Consider the following 17,947-nt stretch of genomic DNA (forward strand, 5'->3'; position numbering starts at 1 on the left):
CAAAAAAAAAAAAGTAGCCCTAACTCATTCATGCAGATAATTCCTATTTATTCATTTTTTAAAATTAGTATATATGAATAGACAACTCAGACATCACTGAAAGGTACAAAATAAACAAAGAAAGTCTCTCCCTACTCTGCCCTGCCTGGAAGCTAATGAGTGTTAAATTTCCTCTGTCTTCATTTCTGTAAAGGACATATACCAGCTTGCACATTCCATATGTATATGTATATTATATATGTATATTTCAATAATCAGATAAACACCCAGAGGCTCACCACCAGCTTAGGAACTAGAATATCTGCAGTGTTGTTGCCGTAGCCTGTGGGCTTCATCCTGGTCCCTCAGAGAGCAGGTTTCTGTTGGCTTTGTGTTTATTGTGTCCTTGCTTTGCTCTATAGTTTTGCTCAAAATGTATGTATCTCCAAACAATATGTCCTTTAGTTTTCCTTATTTTTAAACTTTATAAAAGTGGTGTTATTGCTTTGTTCACTCACTATTATGTATTTCTAAGTCCACATTGCAGCACGTAGCCCTAGTTCACTGCTTTCTTTGCAGTATGATACTCCACTGTGAATAGACCACAGCCTACTTTCCCATTGTCTTGTTGACAGACATTTAGATTGTTTCACTTTTTTTTAAATGAAAAATGAAGCTATGTACATTCTTCATCAAGAATGTGAGTGGAATTGATGAGTCACAGAGCAGCATAATGTTGTTCTTTACAAAAGAATGTGTCTTTTTCCAAAGTGATTGTGTCACTTATGTACCAGCAGTGTGTAGAGTTACCATTCATCCACATTCTTGTCAACACTTACTATTGTCAGATTTGAAATCTTTTGAGTCAAGTGGGTGGAAATGGGATCTCATTTTATTTTGCATTTCTCAAATTACTAATAAAGTTTAAAATCTTTCCTTATGTTGATTGGCCATATGTCTTTCATCTGTCGAATGCCTACTGATGTCTTTTCCATTTTCCTATTGATTTCTTTGTCTTCTTCTCTTTTATTTGTACTAATTCTTTATATAATCTGAATACTGACCCTATGTTGGTTATGTTTCTGGTGAATATCTTCTTCCAGTGTCTGGCATATATTTTCACTTTCTCTATGTTGTCTTTTGATGAACAGAAGTTCTTAATTTTGATATTCTTGGTTATCATTTTTGTGGTTATGTTTTATGAAAAATTTAAAATATCAACTGCACAGGGATAAAAATATTTACCTTGTATTTATAAGTGTTTCAGTTTTGCTTTATACATTTAAGTCTTTCAGCTACCTAGAGTTGATATTTATGGAGTGAGGTGGGGATCCAATTTCATTTTTCTTTCCCCACATGGATAACCATTTCTGGGTCCCATATATTGAATTCATTTTTCCTTTATTAATCTGAATGCTACCTTTCTGTCATATATACTGCTTCCCAGATGTGTAAGGCTTTATTTTGGTGCTTCTTGAATCATTGGTTTCTTTGTCTTTCTGTCTTAATTACCATAGTCCCCCCACTTCCTTCTTCCTTCCTCCCACCCCTTCTAATGGAAGCTATTTTTCTACTATCTTTTGTCTTTCATTGTTGCTGTTGAGAGGTCTTCTCTTCATCCTGTCTATTTGTTGTTCCTTGTTGTTCTTCATCCTTGTCCTTCAGTTTCACTACAGTATATTTAGATGCATTTTCTTTTGGTCTATACGTTTGTCCTGTTTTGGATATGGTATGTGTGCCATGTGTCTTTGAATACTTGTTCTTCCATTGCTTCTGGAAAATTCTTGGTAACCATTTCTTCAAATATTGCCTCTTTTTTGTTCTCTCTGCTCTTTCCTTCTGGAATTCTGGGTAGAAATATATTTAGACCTTCTCATTCTGTCTTCCATGTCTCTCAAGCCCCCTTTCATATTTTCCATTCTCCTTGGCTATGTGGGTGCATTCTGGATAGTTCATCAGATCTTTCACTCAGTTCAATAATTCTCTCCTTACTCATAAATAGTCTGCTGTTTAATACTTTCATTCAGTATTTTGGTTCAACAATTTTACCTTTTGCTTCTGCAAGTTCAGGTTAATTCTTTTCAAGTATATCTTGCAATCTCTTATAATCTCTGTTGCTTGCTCATTTTTGTGATTGCCATCTTTTATTCCTTCAAAATAATCACAGATTGCAATTCTAAATTCTTTATCATTATCTGAAATCAATCTGATATTTGTTGTTTCTGAGACTCTTGTGCATGGTGGTTTATTTATTTCCTTTGCTGTTTGGTGATCTTTGGTTGTGAGTTCCTACCTGGCTCATCTGAATCTACAGAAAACCTGGATATCTGAAGTGATGAAGTTTCACCAGGGCAACATTTGCATTTGTTTCTTCCAGGAAACAGGGAGTGCTACTTTAATCCTGGACTCTTGGTCCTTTTGCCACAGGGAGTGGTAACATTAGATTTACCCCTAAAGTAGCCCCATTTCACTGCCCTGGTTTCAGTTTGCTTTGGGGGGTAGGGAGAGGGTATGGATCACTTGGAGGTTTATTTTACTTCCTGTGAGCCCCAAATTTTTATATAGGTTCCAGTTCTGTAGTTGGAGGACATTTCATCTCTCAGAGAATCAGAAGCAGAAGAGCCCACATTCTGCTTTTCAATTAAGGAAGTATCCTGGGTGTATTTCCACTGTCATATTAGACATAGATCATCCTTCCTTAAGGCTGAGTAATATTTTTTTCATATACTGTTAATCTTCTAAATCTCTTATTTATGACCTACTTCTGTGTTTTAGCTTAATAATTATTCTGTCCTTTAATTATACATCTTAGTCCCCCCTTTTCATGTGTTTGCTTGTTTAATATTCATTCCTTTAGTTGGCTCATGGAATCCCATGTTTTTTGTATACTCTGAACTGGAGGGCCTTAAATACATATCTTCATTTTTGGCTGTATCCTCCATCTCACCAGTTGTGGATTTTTGTTGCACACTTATAGCACATTCTCTTTAGATATTCAGCCCAAAGATGCAAATTAAAATATCAGAAACTTTCTCAAGTTCCTCTATCCATTGTCTGTCCATCCGTCCATCCTCCCTCCTTCCCTCCCTCCCTCCCTTCCTTCCTCCCTCCCTCCCTCGCTCTCTCCCTTCTTTCCTTCTTTCCTTCGTCACCATCATTCTCATGGTCCCCTAGATTCATATCCTTTTGTGATGAAACGTCCACTCCCATGTACAACTCTTATATAAGCTCTCATATAAGCTCTTGACTGTCATTCTGCAGCATTTTTAAATTTATCTTTTCTTCTCCTTTTCTACCATCAAAAGCCGTATCTGCTCACTCCTGAGTCACTGTAACAGTTCCATAGCAACTTCTTAACTCTGTCCTGCAGATAAGCTACTCGACTTACCTTTCTGGTTATGTTTTTAATCACAATAAGCTATTGTCTGGAACAGACAGTTGCTCATTTTGTCAATACTGGGTTGAAATTCCTAAGCCTGATGTTGGCGGCCCCCCCGGCAGCTGCCTCTCGTAGAAGGTGGTCGCATTTTCTTCCTACCATTTTCACCTGACTGCCCTGCATGGCCTGCTATAATCGGCTTCTTTTCCTGCACATAGAACTTGCTGATTCCTCAGTGCTTCCTGCCCTGAGTCCCCTCCTGCCTTCTCTCTACCACCTCATGTCTGTTGCTTCTTGAACAGCTACTGTCACTGTGAGCCGATCAAGGTAATGCTTTATTCTGCAAACCTTTTAGAGAGAGTTGACTCGCATATTTTGCTACTCTACGTTGTAACCATTTTGTGTAATTTGTGTATGTTTTGTCTTTCCAAGCCAGTTATGTAAATTTTAGAGGATGCGAATTGCCTCACAGTGTTCTAGTCCCCTGTTTTTAAACCACGGTCCAGTGCTGAACGGTGCTTAGGAAAGCCTGCTGCACACATAACAAGGGAAGCACTGAATGACCTTTGGGAGTCTGGGTGGAGTTTCTGCCTTCCCTGCCAGCACCCTGGCCATCCACGGGGACTTAGGCTTCCTGGAGGATTGTATCCGTTATCCATGTGTGCCAGAGCAGAAGTACGAGTAGAATTTCAAAATAAACGATTTCCATATAACTTGGCACCCCTCTGCAGTAGACCATTTTAATTGGATGTCAACTGACAAAGTAGAGGGCTTAAATTTCAGATCTTGTATAATTTACAATTCAGTTACAGTAATTTGTGAACCCGTATCCTTCCCATGCAAAACGTCATTCAGTTTTTTTGTTGCCCGTTATTATTGTTTGTTTCTTTTTCTTTAGAAATGTGGCCTAGAAACTTAACGGTCTTATAAAAATGAAAACTTCCCTGTACCAAATGCAATATTTCTTTCTGTCTGAAGATCTTAGTACGAAGAAGCAGCAGCCCCGCTGAACTGGACTTGAAGGATGATTTGCAGCAGACGCAAGGGAGATACAGGGGGAGACAGAAGAGTAAGTGGTCTGTGTTCATCCAGCTTCGGCGAGGCTGCATTTTGTTCCCTTTTGACTTTCTAACTCGAATGATATCTTATCATCTGAAGACAGTGGTTGTGAAAAGGGACATCTTTATTCCTGGGATCCCAGGATGGATGGGTGGTTAGTGTGCACATACAGTTGAATAGATCCAGTCAGTTACCTGTACCTTCGAGGCCTGTCTTTCCAGCCCTGGGCCTTTCTCCAGGTGAGAAGCACAGCCAAGGTTGATGTCTGGGTGAGCAGACAGACCCAGAAGGAAAAATGGCCTTCCCCAGAAAGTTTCCCCAGGTTAGGAGCAAAAGCTTCTGAAGTACCTTGAAGTCAATGGCATAAGTATTTAAAAAATAAAACCTGACTGGGATGCTGAGACGTACCATCACACAACTGTGAAATGCAGTCCCTGATACTCCACTTCCCTGAGGTCCACTGCCAGGCCCCCTCCTTCTTGGCGGATCCTGGTGGAGGGCGGAGCAGGACCTCTTAGGCTCCGCCTTCTAGAGTCCTGGGGCAGTCAACGTTAGGGACCTAGCAGGTTGGTGCCTGGGACAGCTGTCAGTTTTCTGCAGGTGAAGAACGGACAGCAGATTAGAAGCAGCAGGGCTGGGGGACCGTCAGCGGCAGATCGAAACGCAGCCGGCAGAGCTGCAGGCAGAGAGGCGGACACCCCGAGTCCTTGTGGGGCAGACAGACAGGGGATTTGGGGGGCAGGCTGGCTGGGTCTGTTCTGCGTCAGACTGGATAGCCCTGTGAGGCTTCACAGCCTTTGAAAGCGTCCTTGTTTCATGACAAATTAGAACTTTTTAGTGTTTAAAGGGGAGAGTCTCTATTGAAGAAAACCTTTTGTGTGGGACACCTCATCCCCCGGTGATCCTGGGTGATTCAGCCCAGGTTCAAGTCTAGACATCGGGCATGAGGTAGAAGGCATCCTGCCAGAGTAAACTCACTTCTGTGGTGGAATCAATTCCCCTCCCCTCCTCCACCCGCCCCCGTTTTGTAGTTGAATAAAGTCACGGTCAAAAGTGTAAGAACTTGAGGTGATCTTCTCCGTACCTGGGGGAACTCAGTTAAGACCCCTGAATAGAGTGCTGCTTGGGCTGTAGGTGGCACGGCCCATAAGGACTGCTCGTGCCCCACGCCTGGAACCTCTGTTTCATTGACCAGGAGCCCCACGCAGGCACCTTTTGAGCCCCTGTCCTGAGAACGATTCCTGCTGGGACAGCTGCTTAGTTCCCCGTGTGCTGGGATTGTGGACGTGCCGGTTCCCTGCTCTTGGCTGTCTCAGACTGTGTCTCCCATTGTGCCAGGTGACAGTGTCAGCAGTGACCCTGCTCTGGGCTGCAACACCGAGGCAGAGCTGTCCCTGAGCCCGTGGCAGATCTGCGAGGAAGACCCGGAACTGAACACGCCCACGGATGCTGTGACTGACTCCGATGCCCGCCACTGGTTACAACTCAGTCCCACGGATGCTTCCAACCTCACAGGTAACCAACTGCGTCTTTGAGAAGAGGTGCCGGTGCTAACACCGGTTGGGAGATCCCAGGGTTTGCCAGTTGCAAGAACTCTAGGGGTCCCTCAGCACAATGATGGGGGCTCCCTCCTCCCACATGGGTGTGCCGGCCCCAACCCCCTGTTCATAATCAGTCGTGAATTCGCAGAGTCCTGTGTGGAGAGGGTGCTGAATCGGTGGCCAAAAAAGGAGGAGGCCTGCCATGCCGACACCCACTGTCCACCGTGGGAGGAGGTCTCTGATATTCATGCCAAGGCTTTGCGATCCGTGACCAAATGTGATTTACTCTGGAAACAGAGAAGAGTGATTTCTCCAACTGACATGTGTCCTAAATCCAGGATAAGTTAAAGAATTTGGATAGCTCATTGATTACTATTTTCTTTAACTTGACTGTAGAATGTTTGATATATACAGGATAAGTTGTGAGGCATGTGTAAGTTATGGACTGTAGTAATCAAATGAACACCAGCCAACCTGCACCCCGTGTAAGAAGCAGAACAGCTGCCCCACCAGTGAGGCCCCAGCAGGCCCTTCTCAAGTCCTTCCCCTCCCGTCCTCCTGTGACCCTGTCCCCAATTCTTCTTAAAATCATGCCCTTAACTTCTTCATAATTTTACCACAATATCTGTCTCCTCAAACACTACATCATTTAATTCTGGTTTTAAGCTTTTGAAAAATGTTGTCATATTCTGTATTTTTTGCAACTTTTTTCCCTTGAGTATCTGTATTTCTAAGATTCATGAATAGATTCCAGAGCCGAACTTTCTGGGTCTGCATCCAGGCTCTGCCAAGGAATTGCGGGGTGGCCTTGAGCCAGTGAATCTCTCTGTCCTTCAGTTTCTTTTCTGTAGAGTGGGGATAGTAATAGCCCGTATTATGGGTTGTTGCAGGAATCAGTGAGTGAGCATCTGAGTCAAGCGCACAGAGCAGTGTGTGTGGAAGCACTCTGCAGTTTTAGCTATTCACACGCACGCACACACGTCCTGTGACCCTGGGAAAGTGAACCTCTAAAGGCTCAGTTCCCTTACCTTGTGACAGGTGAGGACGGGGACACCAAGAGAAGTTGGGTTTTTGTTTTGCTTTGTTTTGCTAAGTGTCAGGAGTGACTAGCGTTCTGAGGAGCTCAGTGAGGGCGCTGCCGACCACGGCCACTTCCCTCCTGGCCCGCTGCGTTCCTGCATCCATAGACGTCCTTGATGAGAACAACACAGCAAACCACAAAGCACGTGTTGAGTAAAAAGTGGTATTAAAATGCTAAAAATCATTTTAAAATTAGAAGTAAAGGCAAAACTTTTAACTTTGTTTTTGTTTTTTTTAACCAAGCAAACTGGTTTCCACTAATTACGATATAAAATTTAACCAGTCCCAGATGTTTTTGGAAATTCCTAATGGAGTAACATAAAAACTTCATAAAATTTAGTTTTGGGTAAAACTTAGTGTTGGATAAAATCTTTTATCTATGAGGTAGATAAGACCAAGGAGAATATCTTAATGTGTATTTAATGTGTATCTTAATTAAGACTAGAAAAACGAGCGAAGAAAACCAAACCAGTTAACTGTAAATGAGTAACGCATTGCCTTATAATGCTGTATATGCCATCCTTAAGAGATAGTGGACATTTTTGGTCTAAATATTCAATCTGCCAGTGGTAGAAGCCTTGCAAAATCAATGAAAGAATGATTGGCAAAGCCATGTGCTGACTTTTATAAATTATTGGGTAGTATTGATAATTTGTGCTTCTCAATTGTATGGTTCTTTTGGAAACGATTTAAAATTCTTCATATATATAGTGATACATGTGTAATGGGTAATGACATGTGTAATGATTTTGAATAATAATACCATAAACTTATAAGGGATTTAACAGTTTACAAGGAACTCTGAGGCATCCTCTTTGATTTTTATGGCAAGCAGGCCAAGTCATACAAATTCTGTTCTAGGGATGGAGAAGCTGAGACCCAGAGAAATCGTGTTGTCTCGCTGGGAAGTAAGTGCCAGAGTTGGAACTGGCTTCCATAGTGTTCTGACTCCAAATGCAGCGCTGTGCCTACTCCTTTCTTCTACGCTGCTGTTAAAATTACAGCTGTAAACCCCTCTGAACTATTTGAGAATTATTAATACATTTATGGAATAAATGGCTTCTTTGGGTCCAATATACAGATTGTCCAACGGAGATCATCATCGTGGTACTATCAAAGGCAATACTGAATTTTCAGTAAGTTGAATTTACTTAAACAAGGACTAGTTTAATTAGTTTTATTGAAAGGAAAGAAAATTGGGTGATTACATCTTTTGTCTGTCCTCTGGAAAGATTAGTTCTGATCCCATTTCAGAGTGTGCATGGGACCGCTCAATTTAATAAACTCGTGTGAGGTAATTTTATATGATGCACTCTCTGTTGTGATTAACTCCTACAAATACTTAGTTCTTCTTTGAAATTCTAATATCGAGAATCAGTACACTCAGTTCAATAGTTCATCTTGTCATCTGTGAAAAGGACAAACCGTAATATGATAAGGTTTAAGGATTATCGCAGTTCTGAATTTAACTTTCTGTTCTTAGGAGAACAATTTCTTCATAAATGGACAAAATAAAACTCATGTTACCCTGATCTCCAGGACACACAAAGAGAGTGGTCCAACAATTTGAGTGTGTCTCTGTTTCTCGTTGAATAATCCTACCAGTTGTCAAATGCTTAGAATAATAAACTGCTTCTAAAATCTTAAATTCCTTTATCATTGGCAAGCTAACAGTTCAGTTTTATATTTGCTTTCTTAGTTAAATCATTTCATGTTTTCTCAGAATAACAGCTAAATTTATGGTGCACTGTTTTACAATGTGTCTGGGATTTGTATGGCAAGACATGGAGACATGGAGATGATTGTCATGAAGGAAGAAGTTTATAGAAATAGGGGCACGACATGCCATGCAGGGGGGCACATGGGGAGGCACCAGGGTTAGGGGCAGGAAGAGAGGGGAAGACGTGGGCAACGGCCTTTACTGTCGTTTGCACGGGAAAGGGAAGGCAAGGCAGGCTATGCAGACTCAGGAGCGGCTAGTTGGGATAATTTCAGCAGACCCTAGAGCACAGACACTGGCCCTGGTTGCCTGGTGCTGGACCCCATGGTGATGAGGGCACAGGGACATCCCCTTGATGGCAAGGCAAGAGCTGGACAGAGGAGGTAGGTGGGAGGCCTGGGTTTGGGACTGTGGGGTTTGCATGTGGGAGACACACTCCCTGGGGAGTTGTTTGCTATCTCTAGGAATTAGCTAACCCTGGGATGGGCAGTCCCTTCCTGGTCAAGGAGGCCCCAGATGCCAGAGCATCAAGAATACCAAAAACAAGAAATTAGAGTTGACTCATGCATAAGTTTTGTTCTGTTGAGCTTATGATTTTCTAGGGGGGTTTTTTTGTTTGTTTTTTTTGCTGTACGTGGGCCTCTCACTGCTGTGGCCTCTCCTGTTGCGGAGCACAGGCTCCGGACGCGCAGGCTCAGTGGCCATGGCTCACGGGCCCAGCCGCTCCGCGGCATGTGGGATCTTCCCGGACAGGGCCACGAACCCGTGTCCCCTGCATCAGCAGGCGGAGTCTCAACCACTGCGCCACCAGGGAAGCCCTAGGGGGGAGTATTTTTGACTCTATAGGTAAGAATCAGTATTGCTGTTGACCTCATCTCTTATTTATTAGCAAATAAGCTTATAGTCTAGAAATACTGAATTTGATGCTATAAGAAATAAAAAGATGAATAAGTCATAGCCATGACTGACTTACGAGCTTACCAAAAATAAGATATTTATCCTGATAAGGACAAATAACGCAATAAGTGCTATGTGATTTACTTAAAGTTTTAATCACAGGGATAGACAAATAGACTAAGGGAATGGAGTATAAAATACATACTGGATCCACGCAGGCACGGAGTCCTGATACACGAAAGAGACAGCATTCCAGGTCTGACAAGGGAAGAATGGACTGCCCCACAAAGGCCTGCGGGACCATATTTAGCCCCAGGGCAGAAAATGGGACAGATTCCCTACCTCCCACCTTGCCCACAGCCAGGTCCCTATGGATAAAATACTTAAATGTGAAAAGGAAAACTTAAGAACTTTTGGAAGAAAATATCCTCTAAAAATATGTCTAAGACCTTGGGGTAGGGAAGGCTTTCTTAAATGGGATGGAAAAAAAAAAAGCTAACCGTAAGAAACGTGTCAGTCATTAATTCAACTTCAGCATAAGGAAAACTTTCTTTTCATTGTCAGAGAAACTTTAAGAACTCAGGGTTAGCAGAACGCTGCAGGGCAAGGGTCAGCTCTGGTGCTCCTTCCTTTCCAGGTGCCTGTCAAATCGCTGATGGGTTTTAAGATAAAGTTCCGAAAGAAGTGGTTTTCAACATTTTGCTTTAGTTGGGGAAGGGTCAGTGGTGTCCCCCCCACACCCCCCGCTGCAAGGTAAGCTTCAGGGGCGGGATTGTCGTTGGTCGTTGGTCAATGGTCCTGTTCACAGCTGATTCTTGGCTCCCAGGACAGTACATAGCAGGAGAGGAATAGCCAGTAAATACTTGAATCAGTGAATGAATAAGCTTTAAGCTGCAGGCTGTTGTTTGATTTAGCTAAAAACAGCAATGAAATTTTAACCTTTTTTTGATAATAAAAAATATGTACGATTGCGTTTCCAAGTCTCTCTTGTTTAGTATATTTATCACAGCCCTGCCTCTAGATGTTGTTATCAAAATCCTTTGACCATTTCTGCTTTTAATTATAACTTCTGCTTTTAATTATCACTGTTACCTGCCACCAAAACCATTCACAGGAATAGTCTGTCAGCATCCTCTGCCGTTGCAGACATTTTTGGCATTTCCACCAGGCTTTGATCTACTTTGAAAACATAAAACATTCTAAAGAAAAATAACGATGAGAAGTACCGTGGGGTTGCTTGCTCACCTTTGTAATCTTTAACATGAATGTTGCATGTGCCTGGGAAGCAGGTGAGGAAGGAGAAAGAGGGTCAGGCCGCAGTGACGGTCAGCAGAGCGCCAACCTGTGTCTTCTCCGCTTTTAATCATCAAAAGTCTAGGCCTAATTTTTCTGGTCCCAGAATTAAGGTGTTTCTGTTGAGCCTTTGGGTTTGTGCCTTTGGTTAAGTTTTCAACTCAAAAGGGAAAATCATTTCCAAAGCACCAGCTATGTTTCATCAACCCTCCACCAAACCTACACGAGACTGCTGCTGTGTGAAGTCGCCCTTGGGTCCTAAGTGCCTGTTTTACTGATTACCAAGACTTATCTCATGGCTAAAATCCTTTGCATATTTGCAAAGTTCTGAACTTTAGATTGCTCCTGTATTAAAGTCCTGTATCTGTTGGGAGAAAGACGATATAACTTTTATTTGTTTGCAAGACTTCCTACTTTAACAACAACAACAAAATGTTAATGTCTCTATAGCATTTAGTAATAATGGAACAAAAAGATGCTAGGCTAGCATACTAGTTTGCTCATGAAAAAGAAAATGAACTAAGTGTTTGGTGTTTTTTAAGGTGAACATGAAATTTTCAGAAATCTCTCAAATCCCGATTCTTAATTAAGTGCTGCTTCACTGAGGAACCATCTACATGCAAAATGTCAGCATCTGTTCTGTTACTTATGCCATGAGTGGAATAATTTTGGGTAAAAACATTTCAACTCATTAAAAATTTTTTTTCACAGTAATATTGAGCATGTAATAATTTCAAATACCTCGAAAAGACTCCCTGTGTTTTGATAATGTGATGGGGGATGCTACCTAGAATTTTATCACTGAGGAATACATTTTTCTGAGAGCAAAGCAGCATTGAAACATTCTTTTTTTTGGAAGGGGAGATCCTTCCATAACTGAGAATGTGTTTGCTGGCAGGTAGCAGGGAGGTGTAGGTGATAAGACACCTGAACTCTGTTTCCTTGGAGCTGTCACTCAAGGGAAGTCCCAGCCTGACTAGAAGGCTGGAGGCTAATCTCCACCTCAGATGGCTGCACTTTGGGGGTGATGGTTGGGGATGGAGCAAAGCTCTAAGTCACTGAGTCCCCTTACTTTTTTTACCTCTCAAGGAATTAAAGACTCATGGCATTCTTCTTGAGAAAAATAAATGCTGTATTATGCTGCTTGTTCACTTGGGAACTTAGGTTGGTTTATAAGGTTCATTTGAAGCTTCAGCAAACCTTCTTGGACTGACAGATGCTTGATACTGCACGCATTTTACAGAGTAAATGTGAGGAGGACGAGCCTGTCTTCTGAGGTTTTGTAAAGGTCAGTCTGAGAGCCCAGAAGGCCCGTAATTAGGCTTTTGCTGTCTATGCAGTCTCACTGTGTGGGATTCCGGCTTGGATTATCTGTGTCACCTCAGTTGATTGTATGATACGGATGTGGGAAATACAGATGTGTTTTGCTCTAAGAAGGAACAGTGCTCCTGGATTTGGGAAGATCTTTCCATGACAACATGTACCATCCGTATCAAATCCTCTGTTTCAGGGTCTTGGCGTCTTTCCATAACGAATATATTGATAATAAGCTGTCAGCAGCTGTCTCGGGCTCAGTGCGGGAAGCGCACGGAGCCCGCCCTGGATTTACCTCGGCCCTTCCTCCACCCACTCCTCCTGGTCCTCGCTGGCTCTGCTCATCCCTCTACTTGAGCTCCTCGCATCCCTAGACTGTGCTCCCATTTCTATGGTTAGGCCCCAACAATATATGCACCCAAGATGATGCTCAGCGGTGGATAATGGTTGCCACCATGTCTGGGTGGGACACAGCTCTTTAAACCCCCTCCAAAGATTCAAAAGAGAAGCAAAGCAGAGGTGACTTACACGGAAAGCCAAAAGTAAGATGTGAGAGCTAAAAATAAAATAAATCAGCAACTACAATAAAAATAAACAATTTAAACTTGCACTTCAATTCAGAAACTCTTGGGTTAGGTTCAAGACATAAAATCCAGCCATATGATGTTTACCAGAGGTACCCCTAATACATAATGTACAGGGAGATCCTAAGTAAATAAATAAACACATTGATACATAGGAAGAAAGGCGGACCAGGGGTGTAGCTCTGTGTATGTCAGTCACGTAAACTTTAAAGCAGAAGTCATTTATTAGTGACAGCAATAATTCTGAATTTATATGAACTTCATAGCCTCCAGATTATATATGAAGCAAAACTTGACAGAATTACTAGGAGCTACTGATAAAACCATAATCATAGTAGGAAATTTTAATATCAGCTCTCATTAACAGATGAGTTAAGCAGAAAAAATATTAAAATAGAGATTTACACAATACAATTAATCTTGATTGAATGTAGATCTATATGTATAAAATTTTTTGAACTTAATTTAAAAATACCTGAGATTTTTTTTTAAAGCACATGGAACATTTACAGAAATTGACCAGTTAGATCACTAAGCAAGCCTCAACAAATGTCCATGATTTGAAACTATATTACATTCCATGAATGTGATGAAATAAATTCAGAAGAACAAAAAGAAAAGAGAAGAAAACGACATTAAGAAACTAAAACTGCATTTCAAATAAATTAAGTCCAAAAAGAAATCAAATTGTGAACTGGAAAATACTTCAAATTGACTACAACGAAATGTAGCTGAGTACTGATATGAAGGAAAATATGTGGCCTTAGGTGTGTACACTAGAAGCGAAAAACACTAATTTATTCAAAGTCTTATTCAAAAAATTAGGAAAAGAATGGCAGCAGAATAATATACAGAAGTTGACAAAAAAGGAACTAAAAGCTAAGTACATAACATATACTAGAAAGCAATATAGAAAACAAAGACCACTCTTTTTTTTTTTTTTTTTTGCGGTACGCGGGCCTCTCACTGTTGTGGCCTCTCCCGTTGCGGAGCACAGGCTCTGGACGCGCAGGCTCAGTGGCCATGGCTCACGGGCCCAGCCGCTCCACGGCATGTGGGATCTTCCCAGACCGGGGCACGAACCCGTGTCTCCTGCATCGGCAGGCGGACTCTCAACCACTGTGCCACCAGGGAAGCCCAAAGACCACTCTTTAAAAACATGAATAAAATAGACAAATAGGCAAGATTGATCAAGGAAAAAATATTGGGATTGAAAAAGGGAACAGAGCTACAAAAACAATATAAAATTAAAAAATAATACAATAGGTTAATTCTAATAGAGTTATTTAAAATTAAGAGGACAGTTGCTAGCTTTACTGAAGCTTCAAATAAAAGAGAAACTCTCTTTTTCAACCTGTTTCAGACAGGTTGAAACTCTCCAGAGTTAATAATTTTTCACACAAAAAACTTTCAAGTATTGGAACGCTGCTGACTCTAAAATTACAAAGGAAACTACAGGAAAGTGAGCACTTTTCCAACACAGAATTCTGTACCCAGCCAAAGGAATTACAAGTCATGGACCCAAGACTTTCAGACATGAGGACGTGCGCCTTCCTCAGGCAGCCACAGGAAGACGTGGTCCACTAAAAGCGAGAAGCAAGCAGAGAAATAACATGTGCCATTTGTGATTCTGGTCTTAAACAAGAAATGTAAACATGTTCACACGAAAGCCTGTATGCAATTGTAGCTTTATTTATAATCACCAAAACCAGGAAACTCTCCAGTGTCCTTCGTCAGGTCAATGGATAAACTATGATACCTGTGGATACACAACCCCATGGATGAATCTCTCAAATAAACGCATTATGCTAAGTGAAAGGAACCAGATAGAAAAGCTGCTTACTATAGGATTCCATTTATCAGACATTCTGGAAACTGCAGAATGTAGGGACACTGTAGGGACAAAAAACGGCAGTGCTTGTCTGGAACAGAGGTTCGGGGAGGGGACTGACTGTGAAGGGGCACTTGTGGAGTGAAGGGGCTATTTCGTATCAATTACGGTGGCAGTGTGTGGTGACAGTTACACCATCGTGTACCTTTCCTACAAGTCCTTGAATCCAAGAAGGGTAAAAATTTATTATAAGCAAATTATACCCCCCCCCATAAACCTGAGTGAATAGTAACAGCCACCACAAATGTCACTCCAGCCATGAGGCCTCCCCGGCCACCTTTTTTCATGGCCCTGTTCCCTACCTATCCTGCTCAAGTTCTCCTCCCCACCCCCCTGCTGCTTTATAAAGCCCTTCACAGGGTCTCCAGGAACTGTTCTGTCATCTCTGGGCTGTTGTCCTTTTAGTTGGAAAGGAGCAGAATCATCTAACCTGTCCTCATGGAGCCCACTTTGCTGTCCTTCCAAGTTGTCAGCCATTTCACACTTGATCTTATTTTACTCTGAACACGTAAATTTTCAAGTACAGGTAATTTGCATTACAGAAAAAAAAGGCTGTAACAATGAAATCAAAATTGCATTTACAGGGTTAACACACATCTTTCCCCACAGATAGCAGCGAATGCCTTGCTGATGACTGTAGCATAATCGCCGGGGGGACCCTCACGGGTTGGCACGCAGACTCGGCCGCCGTGCTATGGCGAAGAATCTTGGGAATCCTAGGAGATGTGAATAATATCCAGTCACCCAAGATCCATGCCAGAGTGTTCGGCTATCTCTATGAACTCTGGTACAAGCTAGCAAAGGTGAGTCCTCCCATCACCTTTTATTCTAATACGGGAAGATAGCTTTATCACTTGACATAAAAACTGTGTTGCACGTAACTTCTGAACAGAAGTTTAGATGTTTAGACAAAGTACGTTTGATGACCCAAGAATAAATAATAATACTTATAGTTTGGTCATTTTATAAATGCCTAAGAGTTATCTCGTTTAATGTACAAGTAGACTGTTACTATAGGATATTAAAGAATGGGATATTATACACTACTTTTAGTTACTCTCTTTATAAAGTGATACTGGTTTTATTGTACAAAATTTGAAGAATATAGAAAAATGCTAAGAAGACAATCTCACCATCCACAGAGAAAACCAATATTAATATATAATCTTATTTCTGTGGATAAACATATTTTTATAAAAGTACTGTCTTAGATTCCATACAATTTTCATTCTGGTTTTTGTTTTTGTTTACAACATACATTTTCCCCATGTTAGTACTTTTTTTTTTTTTTCCCGAAAACACAGTTCGTGTTTGTACAGTATAACCTGTGAAACCATTCCTTATCATTTGGAGTTCAGGGAAGCCCCTCCAGGCTTTAAGATTGAAGGAAAAACAATGCCCTAGTTTTGTATTAGATCTAAAACCACCACACAGTTCAAAAAGACAGTAGACCTCATGATAAAAGAAACACTTGTAAATGTTGTAGCTTTTCACTCAACTTACAGAGATTTAATTGGGAGCAGCTGTTTGACCATGGAGCACGTTTCTGAAGTATCATTGGGATAAACTGTGTGTTGCCTTCCCTAAATGTCTCCTCTTTGTGAATTAGATACGGGATAACCTAGCAATAAGCCTGGATAACCAGTCTTCTCCGTCTCCTCCTGCCTTGATCCCACCCCTCAGAATGTTTGCATCATGGCTATTTAAGGCAAGTGAATATGTGTTTATTCCTTTATTGTAATTTCCTCTTCCTTCCTGAAATTGAGTTTAAAAAATGTAATTGCCCAAGACTGCATGTTTTGAAGACAGGCTGGGTCTCACTCCAGGCAGCTCATCCCACATCTCCATAAACAACTTTATGGAAAACTGAAAAGTAATTGAAAGGACAAAATGCATCTGCATCTGGAGTTGATTAAATCTCTAAACGTCTCCTTGGCAGGCGACAACGCTGCCCGATGCATATAAGGAAGGCAAACTCCAAGCCTACAAGCTGATCTGCGCCATGATGACCCGACGCCAGGACGTGCTGCCCAACTCGGACTTCCTGGTGCATTTTTACCTCGTCATGCACCTGGGACTAACCAGCGAGGACCAGGTATCTGGGACTCCGCCATCGCGGTGGCCTGTCGTTCGGAAAGTGCATGTCACTCTTTGCAGGTGAAATTGGGGTTTATGAAAGTACCTCCAAAATGTTGAAATCCTCATTAGTTCCGCATCTTCTACACCCAGCAGCACCAGCACCCTTTCAGAAATGTGAGTCTGACTTGTCTCACCGGAGCTGCTTCTCCCCCCTGACTCTGCATTTCACCAGCCAAATTTGAATTTTACCCCTTGGCCTGTCCAGTTCTGTATGATTTAACGTCTGCCTGTTGTCAGCCTCAAAAATACTTATCTCACCCACTTTTTGTTGGGGTTCTACATTAGCTATTGTATGAAGAAAATGATTTTGGTCATTTTAAAATGTTGGAAAGCTACTGTTTTAGGAGTTAGGATGTTTTTGTGAACAACCTCACCTATAAATTAGGGATCCTGACATCTCTTGATAAGGAGCGAATGTCTCTCAAAGAAATGTGATTGGTAGTTAAGTTGAAACAGAAGGGCCAAAGGAGCCACTAGCAATCAGCCTGTAGCCCTTGGCCTTCCCCCTCTGGAAGTCCCCTGGTGGTGGGCAGAGGACCTGGATGGGCAGGAACACTGACTTTTGACCTGCTGTCTGAATATCAAGCAGGCAAGTGAAGAGGTTGATTTGTGAAGCCTGAGGTTATTCTGGACACTATCTGGAGGATGGATTTAGAGATGTGACAGTGGTGGGATAGAGTAGGAGGTTGGGCCTGGAGGTTAATTAGGAAGTGATTAAACAAATAATGGATTTTTTTTTAAATGGCGAGAACTAAGATGGTAGCATTGGAGATGGGAAGAAGGAAAGGGAAAGGTTTAAGAAGTTTGAAGGCATTTAATTTTATCACTAAGTCTTCTTGACTGATTAGAGATTTGAGGAGTGTTTCAGAATTTACCCTTTAAATTGTAGATACTTACCAGTGAACTTGAATCATTGGTGAACTACCAAGTAGCCATCCTTTCAGTCTTTATTTGATGCTTTGAATATATGATGCAGACTCACGGACCTTTTGATACATGTAAGAGGTCATCCTCTGGATTTGCCAGCCTTACCTTGGGCCCTGTTTAAAACTCTTGTAAAATATTCCTTGA

At 41.7% G+C, this 17,947-nt stretch overlaps 1 protein-coding gene across 1 annotated transcript in view; it reads left to right on the plus strand.

Annotated features, from left to right (window-relative positions):
• Nucleotides 1-17,947, plus strand: part of RALGAPA2 (Ral GTPase activating protein catalytic subunit alpha 2) — a gene marked incomplete at both ends in the record, with an annotated part of 280,312 nt that overhangs the window by 110,816 nt on the left and 151,549 nt on the right. The window contains 5 exon segments of the mRNA XM_079718966.1: nt 4,337-4,427; nt 5,756-5,932; nt 15,347-15,540; nt 16,347-16,445; nt 16,677-16,832. Of these exon segments, the coding sequence (XP_079575092.1) occupies nt 4,337-4,427; nt 5,756-5,932; nt 15,347-15,540; nt 16,347-16,445; nt 16,677-16,832 (717 nt within the window).

Source organism: Hyperoodon ampullatus, assembly GCF_949752795.1.
Source record: "Hyperoodon ampullatus genome assembly, chromosome: 14".
Classification (NCBI taxonomy): Eukaryota; Metazoa; Chordata; class Mammalia; order Artiodactyla; family Ziphiidae; genus Hyperoodon; species Hyperoodon ampullatus.